At 41.4% G+C, this 23,223-nt stretch overlaps 1 protein-coding gene across 1 annotated transcript; it reads left to right on the top strand.

The window, feature by feature from the left end:
- The first annotated feature begins 6,844 nt into the window (after positions 1-6,844).
- LOC118495618 lies at positions 6,845-8,165 on the top strand. The gene has a single exon (XM_036004443.1). The coding sequence runs from the start codon at positions 6,900-6,902 to the stop codon at positions 8,163-8,165; it is 1,266 nt and encodes a 421-aa protein (XP_035860336.1). The 5' UTR covers positions 6,845-6,899.
- The last annotated feature ends 15,058 nt before the right edge of the window (positions 8,166-23,223 follow it).

Here is a 23,223-nt window from a genome sequence, read left to right as displayed (position 1 = left end):
ACCATTTCTGCAAGCCCCACTGAAAAAGAATCTGCGCTGCATACTCGGTGGAGCCCAGACTGAAAGGATGAACAGCAGTTTCCTGCAAACTAAACAAAGCCGTGCATTATTTCCACTGTGACATTTTAAGATAATCGTACCAGAGCACAGCTTAGTTTGACAAATGACAGGAGCATCAGTGTGTTAAATCATCTTTTTTTCTCTAAGTGTTCATTGATAGCGGACTGTATCCACTGTTGCTGCTTTAGAGCCCTTTCGGCTGAAGATAATTTGAATCAGCTGTCTGATTAGTAGGACCTTGGGAACTGTCTCCATTCCACAGGCTAACTGACTGCAGCTGAAGATTGATATTAAGTTTCGTCAACACGGAGCAAGTCTAGAATATGTTAATCAACTCATCGATTGAGGTGGGCGGTTCATTTTAAAAGCAGAAGTTGAGGTCTCTGGTGTGGGAAGACAAAATGCAAAAGAAAAAGAAAAAACACTGCTGTGCATATAAATGGCTACATCAGTAGCTTCTGCAATCCATATTCCTTCACACCAAGGACACATTTAATATGTTCCTCATTGTGACCGTACATGCAAAATAGACCAACCAAGTTTTTGCCTTTGATACTCTTGCATTAATTACTGAATATACGGTGCATGTAGAGTTTTGCTTTTGAACTCATTTAAGAAACTGGGTTAAACTTTTAGCATTAGTCCCATTGCTAGCTCATGCAAACATAAGGACAACAGCCACTGACACAAAAAGTCAGTCAGCATTCATGGAGGAGTTTTGAATATTGAACATATCTATTTGACTCCATTTTAGTCAAAGACCTTGGCATTCACTTTGTCTCAGGAATGTCACGAATGTGTGAAGCATGCCATCTCTTATTTAGTGTCAACAGGATGCACATTTTTTTATCCATCTGCTGCTCTTTTCTCTCTATCCTTGGATTGGCACACTGCGTGGGAAATGGGCTCCTACGTCGAGCAAGAGGTAATTGATCAATCAGATTCTGAAGGCTTTGTCCTCTCTCGCTGCGCAGGCAAATGTGCCAATTGCAAAACAAAGCACGTCACATTTTGCATCAGATAACAGCGCTAATGTTTAGGAGAAATCACCAAAGCCAGCCTTTGTGGGATAGTCACAAGGCTTCTTCAGCTTGTTTCTTTCCTCGTATAAAAAAAATGATATGCATAGCATGAGTAAATCAAATCCAGCCTTCATACTGTAGACTACACTCACACTCAGTTGTTTTTGCGGAGGAGGTCATTTATCATCACAAAATAAAACCCTAAACAGCACTCCCTGTGTGCACAGCCTAGCCATAATGAAGGCTTCTCAGATGTGTCAAAAGGTCACCATAACACTATGCATACACAAACCAACATAAACACAGTTGCATATCATTTTTTAGCTGTGATTTCACCAGCTTTTTTAATAGACACTCCTATCGGGGTGTCACATTTAATGAATTAGATAATGTACAGCTGAGACACGATTGGTCTGTGAGAGTTTCTTTTTCTCTAAATAATTAAACTAGACAACACATTTAAAATAGTTGCTTAATGCTTAAGATGTCTTTGGTGACTACTGCTATATTATTCTGGCCTGATCAATACTGAGCTGTCAGCACTGCCAGAATGTGAGACCCAATCAGAATGTATCAAAAATACAGCGAGAAAGTGATTAAGGGTCTTTTTAGTGTGTGTGTGTGTGTAATGGAATTGGTGTAGTGGTTTCTTTTGTATGTTCTTTTTCGCCCCCTACTGGTGATTGTAAGTAGCTGCACTAAAGAGGAAGTGAGGTAACAGTTAGAGAATAGGAGGAGGAAGTGATGTTTAGAAAGTTCCTTTTGCCCATGGCTTCATAGAGGGAGCATCACAGTGGACAAATCCGCTTAATCCTGTGCCTTAAAGTCCACAAACAGGCTTCATCCGTAAGTTGTTCACTATTTACAGTTATATTAACATGTTTATGTTAATATTTATTGGTTTGAGTACAGAATGTTTGAGGATGTTAGTTTATTGTCAACTACATATGGATGTATTCAATCTTTTGGTCGTTAAAGCGTTTGGTGCTTGTGTAAATGATATTTACAGATTGCAATACATAGTTTTAAGCACCCGTTTGTGTTTTTATATCAATAATTCTCTACTAATTTACGAGAGATGTTTGGTACTTGCAAAGATACTTACTGTGTTTGTATTTTTGTGTTATTTTTCACAGTTTTACAAAATAAGTGATATTTTCCTTAATTAAATCCTGCCAAACACAACAACCTGCCTGTTCCTTATATAATATAATATAATATATATAATATAATGCTGGAGAATATAATGTTAAGCTAGCTGTATAGCTGAAGAGTATGTTGCCTGCAACAACCTTTAGTGAGGACAGCATAGTAAAAGGATGACCATATACTGTGGGAGTTTAAGAAGGATTTCAAGACAGACAAGCTACACTGCACTTCATCATCATGGCAACCACAGTTAAGTCAGTAGAGGTTTCCAGTGAATACAAAGTAAAAGGCTCACAAGATGGTAGTGAATCAGGCTCAGTCCTCTCCAACAGTCACTCCATAAAGTCACGCTCTTCACGCTCATCAGCAAACTCTAGAGTCAGCTTAGAGGCAGCAAGAGCCCGTGCCAAAGCAGAAGCAGCCAAAGCTAGGCTGGCCTTCACGGAAAAGGAGAGTGAACTCAAAATTGAGAAAGCTAGGCTGGAAGCCAGAATTGATCGTATCAATCTACAGCGAGAAGCTGAAGCTGCCCATGCAGAAGCTGTAGTTCTGGAGACAGCAGCAGCAGATATAGATGGAATTGACCAGATCGAAGAACTTGAGTTCTTGTCCCTTCAAGAGAGTGCACAAAAAAGGACTGATGACTATGTTACCCACCACGCACTGCAGCCCTTTGCACAGGGATCTAACGATAAGGATGATCATTACCCCTCACCTCCAGCACTCACAAATCAACCATTCACCCAGACAGCAAGAGAGGAGAGGGAAGTTAATCCCCCCTTACGTTCAGTACACACACCCCATCAAGACTACACTGCTAAGAGTGAGGCCCAGTCGCAGATCATCAATAGGAGACCGATGTACCAACGCAGGGACACACAGCCGCTTCACACAGATGTACCACAGCAGAGAAATTATGTCAAACATAGTGCTCTCCCCATCGAGCCATCACGTTCAGCCAACACAAATCATGACACTACAACAGCTGATCTTGCCAAGTTTCTCGCTAAGAACCAGCTGATTTCCTCAGGTTTGACTAAGTTTGATGACCTACCTGAACATTACCAAGCCTGGAGAGAGACTTTCATCAACACAATCGAAAACCTCGAGGTGTCAGCAAGTGAAGAGATGGATTTGCTGATCAAATGGCTGGGTAAGGAGTCAAGTGAGCAGGCACTCAGAATTAGGTCTGTAAATGTCAGACAACCATCCCTTGGTCTCAAAATGGTTTGGGAGAGATTGAATAAAACATATGGGTCTCCAGAAGCAATAGAGAGAACTCTGTTTAGCAAAATAGAGAACTTTCCCAAGATTCAAAACAGAGAGAGTCAAAAACTCCAAGAGTTGGCAGATCTACTGATAGAATTAGATGTTGCCAAGACAGATGGTTACTTGCCAGGGCTATCTTACCTTGACACAGCAAGGGGAGTCCAGTCCATTGTTGAGAAGCTGCCCTTCTACCTTGAAGACAGGTGGATGTCTCACGGGTCCAAATACAAGAGAGAATATGGTGTTGCCTTTCCTCCTTTCTGCTTCTTCAAAGCGTTCATCTGCAGGGAAGCTGAAGAGAGAAACAACCCCAGCTTTAACCTGCCCACTCTCTCTACAACCTCTTACAAGAGAGAGAAGCAAGGTCAAAATAAACCTGTCTCTGTGCATAAAACAAGCATATCATCATCAGATACAGTATCTAAAACGGAAAATCCTGACAGACAATGCCCAATGCATAAAAAACCCCATTCACTGAAGAAATGCAGAGGGTTCAGGAAAATGTGCCTTGATGACAGAAAGAAATTCTTGAAAGAGAACAATATATGCTTTCGCTGCTGTGCTTCTACTAATCACCAGGCGAAATCCTGTGAAACACCCATCAAATGTACTGAGTGTGACAGCGATAGACCCCTTTCTGCTCTTCACCCCGGTCCTGCTCCTCAGTCACAGCTAGGTTCTTACCCTTCATCAGAGAGCGGCGGGGAGAGAGAGGACACAGGGCAGCCAGATGTCACATCCAGGCGTACCGAGGTATGTGGTGAGGGATTCAAAGGCAAATCCTGCTCAAAGATCTGCCTCGTAAATGTGTACCCCGACGGTCATCGCAATCTACAGAGAAAAATGTATGCCATTTTGGATGACCAGAGCAACGTGTCATTGGCTAGATCAGAGTTTTTCGACATGTTCAACTTCAAAGGAGCAGCAGTAACCTACACACTCAAAACCTGTGCAGGTACAGTGGAAACAGCTGGGAGAAAAGCTCATGATTTCACGGTAGAATCTGTAGATGGAAAAATAAACGTCCCACTACCTACACTCACTGAGTGTAATGAGATCCCCAATAACAGAGCAGAGATACCGACGCCAGATGCTGCGTACCACCACCACCACCTAAAGCAGATGGCAAATGAAATCCCACCCCTTGATCCAGTTGCTGACATCCTGCTGCTATTAGGAAGAGACATTGTTAGGGTCCATAAGGTTCGTAAACAGCACAATGGCCCTCACTACGCACCATATGCACAAAAGCTTGACCTTGGGTGGGTTATCATAGGTGATGTATGCATAGGAGGTGCTTACAAGACAAACACAGTGAGTACCATGAAGACCTGTATCCTTGGAAATGGAAGACCAACTTACCTAACTCCATGTGAGAATCGGATACAGGTGAAAGAAATTTACAGTATTAAAGGTAATGACAAGAATCTTCCCCTGCACAAGCCCACACAAAGAGCATTAGTGGCTTTAAACAAAGATAATCTTGGGAAAACATCGTCTTCTGCACAACAGAACGACAACCTGCTCGCCCACTCAATTGAGGATATAATCTTTCTTCAGGTCATGGAACGGGAGTTCTTCCAAGATGACACAAACAGCTGGGTCGCTCCTCTCCCTTTCCGACACACACGGAGACGTCTCCCTAACAACAGAGACTATGCTCACAACCGGCTGATGTCACTGCGAAAGATGTTAGAGAAGAAGCCTGAAATGAAAGTGCACTTCACTGAGTTCATGCAAAAAATGCTTGATAATGGACATGCTGAGCTTGCACCACCACTCAAAGAAGGAATGGAATGTTGGTATCTCCCTACCTTTGGAGTTTACCACCCACAAAAACCAGGGCAGATCCGTGTGGTGTTTGATTCCAGTGCACAGTATGATGGAATCTCACTGAATGAGGTGTTACTTTCTGGGCCAGACCTTAACAACAGCCTCATTGGAGTGCTTCTCAGATTCAGAAGGGAACCTGTGGCAGTGACAGCAGATATTCGCCAAATGTTCTACTGTTTTGTGGTGAACGAAGACTGCAGAGACTTCCTGCGTTTCTTGTGGTACCGGGAAAATGACATCAGCAAAGAAGTGGTGGAGTATCGTATGCGAGTTCATGTTTTTGGAAACAGCCCATCACCTGCAGTAGCAATCTTTGGCCTGAGGAGGGCAGCAAAACACCAAGAAGATGAATATGGCAGTGATGCGAGGCACTTTGTTGAGAGGGATTTCTACGTTGATGACGGCCTTCGATCATTTGCAACAGAAGCTGAGGCCATTGATGTTCTGCGTCGAACACAGCAAATGCTGGCTGAGTCTAACATTGTGCTACACAAGATAGCCTCAAACCGAAAAGAAGTGATGAATGCATTTCCAGCAGAGGAAAGAGCAAATGATATCAAAGACCTCAACCTCTCTGTAGACGACCTACCTGTCCAACGCAGCCTTGGGGTTAGCTGGAACATTATGTCAAACACCTTCACTTTCCACGTTCCTGAGAGTCAAAAGCCATTCACGCGTCGAGGCGTCCTGTCAACAGTGAACAGTCTGTTTGATCCATTGGGATTCTTAGCTCCAGTCACTATTGAAGGCAGACTGCTCCTCAGAGAGCTTTCGACCCAAGATACAGAATGGGACACATGTCTTCCTGAGATGGCATGAATTACTGTTAGCACTAAAGAAGGTACATATCCCACGCACATATGCATCTTTCTCCGCTTCCAAGGCCCGACACACAGAATTGTGTCTTTTCTGATGCCTCTGTCAAAGCAATATCGGCTTACCTGAAGATCACAGATGAGCATGGTCACAGTGAAGTAGGCTTTGTCTTTGCTAAATCCAAACTCGCTCCTCAGCCTGAGCTGACAATCCCCAGGTTAGTTATGTGCAGCTGTACTGGCTGTTGAGATTGCAGAGCTTGTCATCAGAGAGGTTGATCTGAAAGTGAATGCAGTCAAATTCTACACTGACAGCAAGGTTGTGTTAGGATACATACACAATGAGAAAAGAAGATTTTATGTCTATGTGAGCAATCGTGTACAACGTATCCGACAGTCAACACAGCCAGAGCAGTGGAGTTATGTTCCATCGGAGCTGAACCCAGCAGATCATGGGTCCCGGTCTGTTCCAGCTGCCGATCTTGCAGGCACTACATGGCTGACCGGACCCGGTTTCTTGACCTGACTTGTCAGTTCAGAGGTCAACACTGAAAATGAGATGACATACGATCTTGTAGATCCAGATTCAGATGCTGAGATTCGTTCCAAGGTAACATGTCTCACCACACGCATTACTGCAGGCAAGCTGGGCTCAAAGAGATTTGAGCTCACAAAAGCTGTGGCCCACCTCTGTCACATTGCTCAATGATTCTCACTCCCATCAGGCAATAACAGCTGTGTGGGCTGGCACATGTGCAAGAATGGATTGGCAGTTGCTGACATCACTAAAGCAGAGTGTGTCATCATAAAATGTGTGCAACATGAAAACTATTCAGAAGAGCTCAAATGCATTATGTCAAACTGCGACCTTCCCAAAACCAGCCTTCTCCACAAACTTCGACCAGTCATCGACAGTGAAGGCTTGCTGAGAATAGGTGGACGTATTGACCAGGCACAACTTGAAAGGTGTGAAGCTCATCCTATTATTATCCCAAACCGTAACCACGTAGCAACTCTGCTCGTCCGCCACTATCATGAATGTGTAAAACATCAGGGCAGACACTTCACAGAAGGTGCAATCCGTGCAAGTGGCCTGTGGATGGTAGGAGGAAAACGTCTCATCAGCAGCTGCATTCATAGGTGTGTCACATGCAAAAAGTTGCGAGGGAAAATGGAGCAACAACAAATGTCTGATCTACCTATAGAACGCCTGCAGCTCGACCCCCCATTCTCATATGTCGGACTTGATGTTTTTGGGCCATGGGAAGTCATCACACGTACCAGGGGTGGCCAAGCCAGAGACAAAAGGTGGGCAGTTATATTCACATGTATGTCCACGCGTGCAATTCACATTGAGGTTATCGAAACCATGACTTTCTCGAGCTTCATAAACGCACTCAGGAGGTTTTTCTCCATCAGAGGCCATGCTAAACAGCTTCGATCAGATTGTGGGACCAATTTTGTTGGAGCAAGTAAGGAGCTGAAAATGAATGCACAAGGTCCCTGTGATTCAAGCATAAAAGACTACCTCCTTCAACAAAGGTGCACATGGGTTTTCAATCCTCCTCACTCCTCCCATATGGTTGGCACTTGGGAGCGCATGATTGGAGTCGCTCGACGGATTCTAGATTCCATGCTTCTACAAGTTGGACCTTTAAAACTCACTCATGAAGTCCTAAGCACCTTTATGGCAGAAGTCTGTGCCATTGTGAATGCCCGGCCATTAATCCCTGTATCCACCAACCCAGAGGCTCCCCTCATTCTAACCCCTTCCATGCTGCTGACGCAGAAAACAGGGGTATCTCTCTCTCCAGCCAGTAACTTCTCAAAAGGAGATCTGCTTAAGAACCAGTGGAAGAGAGTTCAAGCCTTGGCAGAGACATTCTGGGCTAGGTGGCGACGAGAATATTTGAGCACACTACAGTGTCGGCAGAAGTGGCAATCACAGAAACCCAATCTCAAAGAAGGAGACGTAATTCTGATGGAGGACAGTCAGACAAAAAGGAATCAAAGTTAGAAGTTAGAAGGTAGAAGTTAAAGTGACAAGAAATCAGACAGTCAAGATATTCTCTAGACCCATTTCTGAGGTGGTTTTGCTTTGCTCCCAGGAGGACAAGAATACTCACCAGCCAATTCACCATAGGGGTCAGTAACAGAGCCACAGTTGAGTCAGGTGAGATGATGGTGACTACAGGTCACACAGTCCACAGCCTGCTGAGTGCAATCTGGTGAAGTAGCAGCTATTCCCCTGGACAGACTCTGATTTGAAAGGAACATGGGTTAATATGTATATAGTGGCATCTTTCTTAATATGCCAGGCGGGGAGTGTAATGGAATTGGTGTAGTGGTTTCTTTTGTATGTTCTTTTTCGCCCCCTACTGGTGATTGTAAGTAGCTGCACTAAAGAGGAAGTGAGGTAACAGTTAGAGAATAGGAGGAGGAAGTGATGTTTAGAAAGTTCCTTTTGCCCATGGCTTCATAGAGGGAGCATCACAGTGTACAAATCCACTTAATCCTGTGCCTTAAAGTCCACAAACAGGCTTCATCCGTAAGTTGTTCACTATTTACAGTTATATTAACATGTTTATGTTAATATTTATTGGTTTGAGTACAGAATGTTTGAGGATGTTAGTTTATTGTCAACTACATATGGATGTATTCAATCTTTGGTCGTTAAAGCGTTGGTGCTTGTGTAAATGATATTTACAGATTGCAATACATAGTTTTAAGCACCCGTTTGTGTTTTTATATCAATAATTCTCTACTAATTTACGAGAGATGTTTGGTACTTGCAAAGATACTTACTGTGTTTGTATTTTTGTGTTATTTTTCACAGTTTTGCAAAATAAGTGATATTTTCCTTAATTAAATCCTGCCAAACACAACAACCTGCCTGTTCCTTGGAGAATATAATGCTGGAGAATATAATGTTAAGCTAGCTGTATAGCTGAAGAGTATGTTGCCTGCAACAACCTTTAGTGAGGACAGCAGTGTGTGTGTGTGTGTGTGTGTGTGTGTGTGTGTGTGTGTGTGTTCTATTCTGCCTGACTGAGGTTATGAGTCAGTGCAAGATGTAAATAGGAAAATAACAAATGTCATAAAAAAAAGAACTTGACAAAGTGAGCTGAACGCAGACGAATTTGCTAATTTAATTTCCTTTAGCACAAACACTACACACTCATGCAGCATATCTTTTACACTTTTACCATCAGCATGTTCAGCTATAAGTTTTGTAGTTTTACACCACAGCAATTAGTGATTCAGCTTCAAGCTAGGAAGGTTCCTAACGGAGTGAAATGACCCGGAAGTAGTTAAGTGGCTGCCATGATAAGAGCCGTTCTAATTGTCTAAGTGATAAGGAAAGGTGCGATCATTGCTTCCTTTGTTACCTCCCTAGAATAGGGTACACTGGATCATCCTTTACGAAAGGAAATGAGATGCCGTCCCACAACTTCTTGCGGCAGCAAAATTTAAAGCGACTCTCAGACAGCGACGCATCACCATTTCGTCGTTCATAATCAATGTAAGGTGCGCAGTAGCGCCGTAATCATGTACGGCATGCGTGCATTTTATTTTCAGTGAGACATTTCAACACATCTAATAGGCCTATGATAATGTACTTTATGGCACTGTTTGAGTAATGTTATAAACTGGTTAATGTGAGAACTTTACTCTCCTCTCCAACGCGTAACATGACAGTGAGCATGCATACAGAACTGTGAATGAATGGATCGCTGAATCCAAAGTCACACAGCGCACCCGACAGCGGTTTATTTATAGCCCAGAGCAGCGTCTGAAACAAGTTACCTGTTCGCCCCCTGGCTTATTTCAATTTATGTTTTGTTAAAAACTCAGTACAGATATGACTACATTATTATGACCATGTGTAAAAGTAGGAATAGTATGTGAGAATGCGCAGATCGGCTCTGACGGCAAATCAAATCAGAAATACCCCACCCTCACCAACCCAAGTTATGTGCACCCTTTCTACAGTCTCTGTAGGCTATATTGCTTTTAAATGATGCATTGTAGTGATGTATCAGTGTTTTATTCAAAGATTTACTGTAATGATGAGTAGGCTGTTTTTTAGTAACTGTAAATGTTTCCATGTGCGCAGTATTGTCACTGTAGCTGATATCATGGGATATTTAAACAGCAAAACTAAAAACTGTAATTATAAACTTGACAGAGAAAACATAGCCTAACTCTACTTTCAGTTTATGAAATAATTGATGGAGTTACGCTGTTGACTGCTGTCCTCGTGTGTAAATGCTCACAGCAGCAGACAGCTCTGCTCTGTTTACAGTTTAGAGAATATTGTCCTAATGAATAATGTATTTCTTTCACCCACCCGCAACCATCTAACCCTTATGTAGCCTGCAGTAGATTCGTAGGTCTAACGTGTTCTGCTTATCTTGCAACATGTAACAATTATTTTCATACAATCATCCTAATCTGGATTGATGTAGATAAAAATGAGTGGACAGGAGGGTGAGCTGAGCAACCAATAATGAAAATAAACTATTTGCTGAACATCTTTCATACAAGAAACGGCCTAAAGCCCAGTGTTTTATAATAACGAAATGACATGCAGTGGGTGCTTCACATGAAACGACATAATTATTGCAGAATAAGAAGAAAATGGTGATGAAGTAATATGTTCCACCGGGTTGTCCATGTTTATTAAGCCTGCATGAAAAATCACGTTTAGAACGCACAGGGCTACGTATCCGGATGCGCTGGCAGACCCATGTCAATAACATCCGCAGTCGCATGATTACAGCCGAGTGTAAGGGCAGTCGGATTCCCCTCGCACCGCGGTTGTCTTATCCTAATTCCTTTTGAATTCTCCTTCACACCTTCCCTTGACCTAATAACGTTTACCATCGGGGTTAAGGAAAAGTGTTTAGGAAAAGGACTTAAGGAGGTAATGTTTTGACTTTTCGACCGCAGCCAAGCATTGGTGTTATCTTTGACCATCTGGGAAGAAGCTGCCTGACGGCAGAGCTCTGCAGTGCAGCACTAGCTCCATCTGTTGGAGCAGCAGAGGAAAGCCTCACTTTCTCAGTCCAGAGCTAATATTGTGATGAATGATAGAGGGAAGGAAGTATAGTCTATTATGATCTAGAGTAAGGAAAAAAAAAACACTACAGGGGCTACAGCTATAGCTGTAGGGGCTATAGCTACTGGTACCTGTGTCTTGCCATCATCCCTTTTTAATTCTGACTGATGTCCACAGTCCCTGTGCAGTGGTTAGCACTGTCACACAGCAAGAGGGTTCTGGGTTCAAACCTGCTGGCCAGCCTTGGCCCTTCTGTGTGGAGTTTGCGTGTTCTGTCTCCAGGTTCTCCTCCCACATTCCAAAGACATACAGGTTGGATTAATTGTTGACTCTAAATTGCCCATAGGTGTGAATATGAGTGTGAATGTTCATCTGTGTCTGTCAGCCCTGTGATTGACAGGCAACCTGTCCAGGGTTTAGTTCAGAGTTCTTTATTGTCCCTCGAGGGGAAATTTGATCTACAGTTGGCGGTACACAAAACAACACAATAAACATGGCATAAAACATCTTAGCAGCACACAACCAACAGATTGATTAAGAACAATTTCATCACTTAAAAAGTGGACCATGTCAAATAAAATCCCTTGAGATTGTCTAGAAAAGTGATTTCTAAAAGTGTCACTGAGAAGGCCTGAGTGACACTTATAAAAACTGTGCATTTAAGAGTTGTGCAAGTTAACAGCTTTAATTGCACAAGGAACAAAAGAAATTTTGTACTGTTTTTTGTTCTAGGGAACCTATATCACCGTCCAGAGGGAAGCGGAATGAATTCCTCCAAGAGTGGGTGGTCAGAGCTTGACAAGATTGAGTGTGCCTTCTGCAAAACTTGTCTGTCAAATATCTTTGTTAGAGAGGCTGCTGTAGGCCAATTATCTCGCTGGCCTTTGTAACAATTTTGGACAGAACTTTTGTGTTGTAAGGTTCCCATAAAATGAAATCAAACTAAAAGTTACAATGGACTTAAAATAAGAGCTGTACAATAAAGCCATCAAAGTCTTATCTACATAGAGTAAATAAAGTGTTTAGTCTGCGCAGGAAATGCAATCTCTGCAGGCCATTTTTGCAGATTTTGGATACATTGAGGTCAGGGGTCAAATCAATCACTGTTCCCAAGTACCTAGAGGACTCAACCATTTCCACCAATGTGCCCTTGATTGTGGTAGAGAAAAATGTGGGTTTTTTTCTAAAATCAAAATCAATAACCATGTCCTTAATCGTTTGAACGTTTAACTTGAGGAAATTGCTGTCAGACCACTCTTAAGAAATCGGTCACGACTGGCCCACGATCAACCTCTCCATGCTGTAGCAGAGTGACTATAACCGTGTCGTCGGCAAATTTCAAGAGATGTCTCTTCGTGTGGCAACTCCTGCAGTCGTTTGTATACAAAATATACAATAACGGGTTTGCCCTGCCTCTTGCCCAGATAATTAAATCTTCCAAACTATGCTGGCACATGCTTCTGGAATCCAACTATCCCCTTGTAACTAAAAAGTAAAGAGTTAAATGATACTTATTTTAAGATTATTATTAAATGTCATTATAATTGGTATCATTGTCTATCATTCCTATATTTTTGTCACATATGGCCTTTCTAAAGGAAGTTCTCTCAGGAATAGGGCAGTGACAACACTCATTTCCAACTGCTGGAGGTGAATCAAAAGGCTTTAAATTGAGCTCATTTCATATTTCCTAAGTGTTTTACAATATCACAATTCAGTACCTGTCAGCTCCAGTGGAAGGAGGCAGAGAGGGTAAATCCTCACTCCTTGCATTTGATCTTCTCTTTATCTGAGCTTCTGGGGAGATGATCAAGGTCAGGCTTTTTATTACACTAAAACAGCAGACATCTTCCCGACTGCTCAGAGATGTAATAGATAGGGCAAGTGTTCCCATGTGCTTTATATAGCCGATGATTTCATATTGAGGTTCCCATAACCCCAATGTGCACTGGAGCTCATTTGAGCATGCATTGCCTGAAAAGGCAAATTATCACAACAAGATACCGAATAATTAATCTGGGGATCAGAAGTCAAGCTGCTCACTGTCACTTATGTATGTTGGCAGTGTGTAGTCTGCATGTATTACAACACTGACCTCTGTCCCCTAACGATCCTCCTTATTTAAATCCATCATAATTATTTTTTTATGGGTTGGGGATGAAGGGGAATAAATGAGACTGTAAACCTTTTATATGTACGGGCAATTGCATATGCATCAATATTTGATAATGTTAGAATGTAGAATGTTTAAACATTTGTGCATAAATTACACATTTTCTGTATATCTTAACGTCCAGTGTCTCGATACTAAAAATGGCTTCCATTTCTGCCAAACATGTAGCTCAGAGTTTAAATGACCACCTGGCTGCTAAGGTGAGTGAAAAGATTCCCAATAGTTTCCACCTCTGCTGCTGCCCTAAAAAATTGAAATTACTAAATTTGCACAACTTGCTCATATCCAGTGATGCCACACTGCTTAGCTTCACCCCTATGGAGCTGATTTTGTTCAGCAGCAAACAGCTGATAGCAGATGTACTGTACTATCTGTTGCCAGATAGATTGTATAATTCCTTGGAGGAGGGTTGCTTTTGGATAGTTTTTTTAAGGAGCACAGAACCGCTCACACAGGATACACTTTTATGTATGTAGGAATCTGAAACCTGTTTTGCTCGTTCCTACTCACTCAACTCAAATTGTGGTTAAAAGACAGACAGAAGTATAACCCTGTTCTTTTTCAGCCCGTTATGTTTTTTCATTGATGATTGAGTACGTATTGTACCTGTGCAGGGACTACAAAATGAGCCACATTGGCTAGACTGGAATACTCTATTAAAGTACATTGAATACTGTAGGTAAAGATGATTGGGGGAGCCGTCTTCAGATAATTAACATTTTAGTAACACTAATTTCTCTCCCTATAAACTGACTGAAATAAATGAGGAATGCTTTGCCTCAAGGGCTGTAATACTGCATTACAGTGGCCGGGGTGATGCCTAGTTAATGAGGATTACAGCCAGCTAGTTCCAGGGGATTACAAACGCACTAGTTTATTTTACATGCACACAATGTGCAAATAAATATCCCACAAATAGATAAAGAACAGAATTAGCCTGCTGGGAGGTGTGCATTTATAATTAAACAGCACAAGTACAAAAACAAGGCTGCTCACCTGTTTACACAAATTACAAATGTTCACTCAATGGAAACCAGATAATGTGTTTGTCTGTTTCACTAATGATTATTCCAGAGTGAGAGCTAAATTTATTTGCAACACTGCATCTGCTAATTCACAGCGATAAACACAGATTTAAATTTTCTCCAGTGTATTTCTTTATATTTTTTTTAATTTTAAAGCACCTCCAGGCAGGGATATATGCAGCCAGTTGTTGTGTTGAGTGAGGAATAGTGGACCCAAACGCAGAGAGAGAGAGGCAGGCAGGAGCAGCGTAGAAACTCAAAGGTTTATTTCCTCAAAAAACCAAAAAGGCAAACAAGGAGTCCTGTGAGCTGCAGGCAAGAACTAATTCCGGGGAGAAAAAAGGAGAGACTGGCGAAGACACACACTGACACGGGGGAATACAAAACGATCTGACAAGAGACAAAGGGAACACAGGGGTTAAATACAAGAGGTAATGAACAAATGAGGAACAGGTGACACAACAGGTGAAACACATCAGGGCGGGGCAGGACAATCAACAAAGGCAAAAAGTAAAACTAGACATGACAGGACAGAAAACAGACTATCAAAATAAAACAGGAAACAGAACAACAGACAGGAAACAAGAAACAACCTAAACACAGAGACTTGACACACAGAACACAGAATACAGGAATTAACCAAAACATACAAAAAACCAGGAGATAACTAGAACAGAAATCTACAGAAAATACAACCACAGGGAACATGAACAAATAAACAATAAAGACAACAGAAATGAACAAACAGGTAACAGAAATAACCTAAAACCATAACACCAGTGTTTCAATATTTGATTGCAGAATATGAAAGAGAAATGCGTGCTTGATAGATGCTTAATTGGAGGTATTAACAAAGAGAAGGTAGAAATGAAGTGCACTCAACTTGGGTTTTCAATTGAGGTGCATATTATGTTAAAAAGTTAGAGCAGAGTAACTATAGTTCATTTTCTACAAAGCAAAACTTGTGGCACGACTCATCTTGCTATGGCTGTTTCATCATTAATTACAAAACAATTTTAAATAAGGATCTTGTGCAAACATTTCTTTGTTTCATGTGTAAATGCAGCCAGTGAACACATTTACATGTCTGCCAATGAAGTGCTTTAAAGTGGATGAGGACATAACATTGCAGCTACTTTACGTTTCAGTGAGGATGTGCTGCTTTAAGTTGGGTTAAAATGTGTTGAAAAGAGGTCTTTATGCTTTTATCTTTTTTTAACAGGTCATTAACAGGCTATTTGGTTGCATATAAAAGTGGACCATACATGATAATAGGCTCTGGTTACATTATCTTCAGACTTGAGGCAGACAGATATGCTGCTATACTGCAAGGCTTGTGGTTTTAGAGGATTGTGCACTGAAAACCACAAGACAGCTGGTGTTTCAAAATGTTTTTCTAATATCTCTGAACAGCTGAGAGTAGCAAGGGACTGTTTGTTCTCTTCAATGGCCACTAGATGACAGAGCCACTTTGTGGGCCGTACGCAGCCTAATTAGTCCTTGTTGTCCTCTCCAGAAGGGACTGAGCTCCATTAAAGTAAAGATAAATGACTGAAAGAGGGACACTAAAAGTCTCTAATGTGTAAGCTGATGCCTGTTCTGTGGACAGGTGAATCTTAATCAGGCACAGAAATAAACATAAAGACCCCATTGGTCCACTGTATATGCTCAGTCCTTCAACAGGAGCGAAACCATATGCAGCCATTAGATGGCATTACTGAATCACTCCTCACTGACTGAGTCACAGAAACGTGTACAAATTTGTTTCAGTCATGTTGACATCTCTGTTCAACATGTCTCAGGTTCGATCTTTTAAGTGGCTGTAAAAGCAAACTAAAATTGTGTTTTGTTTTATGGAAATAGAATGTAAATCAGTAATTCCTCAAACACAAATGTACAATTTTTATGTAAAAAAACTGTTGTGTAAAATGAGGCTGTACAAAATAAAAGCAACGATTATTTTGCAACAAACCTCCTGATACATGTTGTTATTACCATGATAGGTGCTGGTTCTCAGTATACTATAGGTTCACAGTGCTCTGACAAAGGGGATACTTCATCCTCAGAGATTGCTGACTGTTTTTAGAGCAGTCCATTTAAACATAAAAAACTTAAACATTGCCTCTGCTCTGAAACCTCAAATAGCCAAACATAATTTGCTCTCATATTTAGTAAGTCAATGAGTAAAACATTTTAAGAAGTTGCTTTATTTTATCTTTTTATAAAACAGACACTTGATTAAAATTATCTCTACATCCTCTTCACGCATTGTATTGCTGCACATGTCACCCTTGAAAATATTAATTAAGTGACCACAAGACAGTATTTCAATAGGGTGAACTAAGGGTGTGTAATTTATGAAGGGTTTCTGCTTTAAAGATTTTATTCCCCACAGAATAAATCCTACATAGCACACAAACAAACATGGTCTAGGGTGTTTAAAAATAGAATAACTTCCCAATTTTCACAACAATGCCCATCACATCTTTTAACTTTAACCAAGGTCTTTTTTGCTTTTACCAAAGTTTTACAAACAAAAATGATAACTATAGGATCATGTCTGTTGACGATTTTAATTATTTTTGTTTGGCAATTTGAAGAAAAACGTTCTGAGGTTTAGCTCATTCCAGACGAGAAAACAGAGTGGCCTGACAGAGTTGGCACAGCAAATCTGTCCCCTCAACATTTGGCAACGCTATCACGCCCAGCCCTCCCCTTGTTGATCAGAGGCAAAGTTGCCGACGCCACTGTGTCGCATTCTGGAGATAGCTGCACATAGGGACGCTGTGATGTGCCACCTGGCCCTTGGCCCCGTTGGTCAGGAACTCTCTCTGACCTCTCCATTAAAACTCGTTTGCCATTGAGATCCACGTCAGGGAGAGTCTCTAAGGACCACTTGCGTGCATTCTCCCCATGATGAAGACAGACTAGAGGGAGATTGCCGACACCTATTGGTGAAGCTTGGCCTGCCTCTTCCTCTCAATAGGCCCATGAAGCCACCTGGCCCCAAGAACTGCACAGTTGCAGATCAAAGATTGTCCATTTGGTCCGCAGCCAACAGACCACTCTGTGCCTCCTCACCCCATTACTAATAACCATAAGCTATAAAACAGCATGGTGTCTGATAAATGCAAAGCCAGAAAGATTTTGAAACAAATAATTGTTAAACCTGAGCAAAGAATTACTCGATTGTACATAAAAAAATGCTGCTCCTCATTTTCCACGCTCTTTCAAAAACGTTTTTGTATTAAAGTGTAACGGCTAAAATTTGTTTGAATTTCAAACAACCCAATACATGTAGTAAAATGATTTAGATGTGCATTTCAGTCATCCATATAATAGTATCACACTATTGGTGTGCCCACTCTGTGACTACACTAGACTAAAATGATTCACATTACACCATATCTACATGCTTCAGATGACACACTATTCTTAGGAGACCGTCCCTGAGTAGTAGTAATAAAGTCTACTTTATCTCTTCAACCCCACTTTTCATCAGAATCCCAGTATTGTATAGAGTTGTAAGTGTAAAACAGGTGTTTGGTTTGTTTTCCACATTCGATCACCTAGCCTAGACCTCTTCTAGTCCCAGACACAGCATTTACACCCACAATAACATGTGCTATTAGACCTCACATGTAGTCTACACCGTGTTTGTCTGAGTGGTCCTCAGAAAAATGATAATATTTTTCCAAAGAGCTGAGAGTAGATGCTCGAAAGCCCCTGACACTTGGTCCAACTGGCTGGAAAGACACTGTCTCCACCTGTTGCAGGTCAGGGGCTAATGCTTTAAGGTCAAAGGTTGTTTCCACAAGGCTGGTTTGGAACTTGTGCTTTCTCTGGTTGTAACAGTTCCCACCCCAATGTGCTGAATGTTTGAATCAACAGTTAAGACCAATCGGTGAGATGTGTTGAGCTGGTTAGTTAATGGGCAGCTGTATACTCTCTTAAGAAGAATAATGCATGCAGCACACTGCATAACTGCATTAACTCGTATTTTTGAAAGATTATATTACTATATTGTCGGAGTAATTATTGTTTTTTTATTTTAAAATATTACATGATAAAATTGTTTTCCAAGATATAGTGTTGGGAAAGGTTTAATGTCATCACAGGCAACACCACCCGGTTTGCCATATAATCTCTTAGGCTTAGTTGCAGTGTCATTTGTGGGAAAGACAATGTGAGTTGGCAGCACAACACATATATGGACCACATTAGAGCAAAAACAACTGTTGCGGGTACTGGGCTCACAAAGTACTGGGCAATGTTCAACAGCAATGTAATGAGCAGATAACTAGGCCATCATATAACACATCCCCAAATACCATTGACTTGTAAGGCTCGTTTTAATGGTACCAGGGATGTATGCCACTTTTAGCCACATTTAACTCCGGGATTGTACGCCCAAGAGGATTCAGAGGTATGACCAGAGGCTAATTAGCTTGAAAAACAATAGGTCCCTGATCACCATTCCATTGTGCTCCCCTGCATTGTGCAGCAGATCTGATTACAAACTTGTGATAAACAAGGACCTAAATTAGATGTGCAGTTGTTGCCATTGTCCCCGATTTCTGATACCCCTGCGTCCTTTGTACACGGTATGTATGAGCCAAAGCGGACAAGCCTGAAAGGGACACTAGTCCCTGATGGAGTATAAATGTATGGTAACTGACAGAGGGAGAGCCGATACAGTTGCTTTGGTCTTTGCGGTCACCTTCTTCTGGCAGAGCCTAAGGTAATTAAGAACATGAATGCAGTCCAAGTAGTGGGCTGCTTAAGACAGAATATTAATGCAGCTTTGATGGATGGAGTCAAAAGTGATTTCTTGCAGCAGAGCGTGGGTTGAAAGCCAGCTGGTCTTGGGTCAGAGAGCTTGATGGTGGGCAGATGCTTACAGGCCCTGTTAGCCTCTGCTGATGGAGCACAATTGATTAATGCCCCCCAATTATGGAAACATTAAAAGCCACGTTTTCCAAAGCAGAATTCAGTGTCACATAATGCATGTGGGGCATTTTGTGTATTCCCAGGCCAATAGAGGACGGGGCAGCTCAGTTTGCATGGAATCCACACTTGGCAAATTTCCATCACATTAACTGCCCGGTATGTGTAGTGTTGATTCTTAATGGGTCAGCATTTAGAAACAGCAATGCAGTGGGCATTCAGATATAAAGACATCCATGTCAACAACATAGATTAATGTTATTCTTTTAATGATGGCTTTGGAAAATGTTCATTTTAAAACTTGTAACATGCTTAAACTTATAGCCAGAAATCGCGGGGGGGGGTTTGTAAATAATATAATATATTCTGAAAATAATTGTGTAAGTAGTAAAATAATGCTAACGCAAACAGGGCAAAAAAAGTGTTGCGTTTTATGTTTAGAGATAACCCCCTCCATTACCTCACAGTGGTTTGGTCCACTGCCTGCTATGTGTCATATACACAGACAACACAAGTCTGTTAGGTGGAAAAGAACTATTAGTGTGTTCCATTTACCTGGGAGCTGGGAATGATGTCACACCCGAGTTAAATGCGTTCCATTTACAAGTCAGATTTTTCATTGTGGGGTTAACTCTAGCCAGGTTAGCCGTTGTTAGCAATACCAGTAGATAACAACGCATTACTCTGTTTTTTGTGCATACAAACACCATAACAACATGTCCACAGATCGAAGTTGGACAGGACTGTGTGTACGACTGATTTAGTGAGACACAAATAAAACGGAAGTGCAAATAACTGTACGTTACTACAGCTTTCACTACTGTTGATGCATGGGGCAGCCATGTTGGATTTTTACCTCTGGGTACTACCAAGTTTTCCAAGTTCCGAGCTCCGACTTTGACCTCAGGAAAATCCGACTTCCGAGTACAAATGGAAGTGCTTAACTTTTTGATATTAATGAATGTACGTTACAAAAATTAGTTTAAATTAGTTGCTACAAAGCTATTTAAGACTATCAGCTCCACAAAACTGTCTCTGTATTTCTCAGTATGGCTATGTTCAGAAGATTGTGGCGTGCGGCGACTTTCCCGCGCAGAAACTCGAGCAAAGATAATTACCTCTTCTGAAGAGTCCATCATGTTTTTTTTTTATCCTCCATGTCCTCCTTGAGCTACTAGCAACTGCATGGAGGAGGGGTGGGGGCAGTGCACGATCACAGAAGGCTTGTATCATGTGTTGCCATTACTTAGAATTCCTCGTGGGGGCGACAGAAACTATGCACTATAGCTTTAACATTAGTTGTGTTGGAACTCCAGTAGGCTGGCAAAGCTATATTATTCACTTTAAACATTGGATGAAGTGATTATTTTCTTTAATACAGATGATAACAAAAAATTATCATAACTGATGTAACATTTATAATGTTACCTAGCTTGTTTGGTAGCTTGTTTTAATAGCTTGTTGGATAGTTAACAGTTAACTTTAGTTAGCTAACTTGCTAATTCCACCCAACATGTTTTCACTGGTTGCAGAAAATGAGCCGAACAAAGTTGTCACTCATCTAGCGAGAGCACTGTGCTTTTTTTACGCTGTGACAAGAGTGTGTAAATGAAACATTAGGTTCTTTAAATTTTACTAATTTAGTGGCCGGCCAGCTAGTTAGCTAGTTTGCTTGCTAGGGTGCTCAGTTCTCAATTCAGCATCATCTGTATTAGAGAAAACACTCACTTCATCAGATGTTTAAATTTAATAAAATAGCCTTGCTAGCCTACTTAATGGAGTTCCATAACTACACATCTCCTATACAAGTACAATTTTGGCTGTATTATTTGTGTCTCCTTCAAAAATTGCTCTTGAGAAATTTTATGTTGTTTGTTCCCCCCCCCAACTGTTAGATGAAAATTTACGCCCATGCCTTGACCTCAACAGATTCTAAACAACAGCTGTTAGTTTGTCATGCATGTGACTTTTATCCACTTTTCTCTCTAGCAATTGTAAAATTTTAGATCTCCTAATTTCACCTACAGCGTACGTCTTAGCTTGAAAAAATAACGATTTATGATGATTTTGGCAACTCGTAAAACTAAGGTAATAAAAACATTAGTATAGCACATCACTTCCTCTGTTCACTATAAATGTGGAAATATTTATAAGACCCTAGGCCTGTCAGGCCTGGGCTTGAGTCAGCTTTAACTTTTATAGCTTTTAAAACATTTTAAAATAAAAACAGCCGGATTAGTCATGCCTCTTTAACGTTGCATTCCTTCTGACTGTATCAGTGTTATGAAATGTGCACAGTGCTGGTGAATGGCTAGCTTCGTTTCAAATAAAGCTTAAAGGGTCCCTTGCCAGTAACCAGGTGCAACTTTGCACCAGTCTTTTGTTTTTTAAGACAAGGATTTCACAAGCACCCATTTTCTTGCATCTGGCTTTCTACCTAGCCTGCAGCCTACATTGCTGATTCCCGTGCATGATCCACAGCCTCCCACTGGACATGTAAGGAGCCAGGGAATGTGTCCTTGTTACTCACCAGGCAAAGTATGTTATGGTCTTGTAACAGGAAGCCCTGAGCTGAGACATCTACTGGCCTGACTGTCAGAAATCCCTTTCTCAAGGGAAAAGGCAGCAAGAGAAAAATTGCAGAATCAACAGGGACAGTGTTAATATGTGTTAACAGTGGTATCCACATCTCCTGAGGTCACAATGCAGTCACCATTTACTGACCAGACACTGACAAGATTTTTTAAAAACTTTTGTTATATATAATGTATTGGTTCTAACGCGTTCAGTACATCATAATTCCCTTTGAAAACAATTAAAGCCAAAGTTACTAGCCAATTCAGTCCGCAACAGAATGAATTGACGTCAAATGTGTGACAGTTCAAATGGCATCTTTCACTACGCGTCACAACTTCTTCCACACTCTGTAATGGAAAAGCTGTTATAAAATAATCTTATTGGAGATATTCTTATAATATGACTGAGTGTAATTGATCATGTCCCTGAGGCTCTCTCCTGTCAAAGCTCCATATGTGTCTTAAGACGAGACGGGGTCAAGGCCTGGGACAACTGCAAGGCGCTTGTTAAGTGTCAGAGGCTCGTGCCGCTGGGACCCCTGAGCCATTCCTGGCATCCAGCTCGAGCAGGCCCCCTGCAGCACGCCTGGGGGGTCCTGTCCCATGCTGTCCCTCTCATCCGTTGCCACCGTCATATTATGTCTGGGCCTCTCTGCACTCCGAGCTCAAGAGGCTCTTGATTGTATAGAAACCAAAAATAAACAAATCAACAAAACAAAAGAGGAAAGGTAGACAAAGAGAGGCGGCTACATGGGACAGACAGGGCTTTTCAATCTGTTTGGAGCTGTCAGCCTTTGAGGTTTGGAATGATTCCACTCACCAACGCTTAGCCACACACCCTGTCCATAGCTACAGCGCTATAAACTAAACTCTGACTGAGCATGTAGTGTTTTTACAAAATAACTGAGATAGCGGAGGGTGCATTAGGTCTGCCTGTTTTGATAATTGAAATACTGTGCAATAGTGATGCGTAGTGTCTGTTTTTAGCATGCCAGCTGTTAAAATACAAAGCAAACACTAAATGTCTGACATGTAACATAATAGGGGATTTCTGTATACTGTTTTCATGAGATGTCATGTATTATGATGTTCCATTATTTTAGGGTTTGTTACTGGGCTTCAATAGGCGTTTTGTAAGCACCGTTTGTGCAGACATGATGCAACAGGACATAAATCATCAGTCATGGAAATCTAGAACAGGTTTATTCAAACACATGAAAATAAATACTGAACCTCCTAGCAGATAGGATCTAGTGATCCATCTGATTATTGATACGACAGGATTTCTTGTA

Source organism: Sander lucioperca, chromosome 8 (genome assembly GCF_008315115.2).
Source record: "Sander lucioperca isolate FBNREF2018 chromosome 8, SLUC_FBN_1.2, whole genome shotgun sequence".
Lineage (NCBI taxonomy): Eukaryota > Metazoa > Chordata > Actinopteri > Perciformes > Percidae > Sander > Sander lucioperca.
This window is presented reverse-complemented; position numbering and strand designations above follow the sequence as displayed.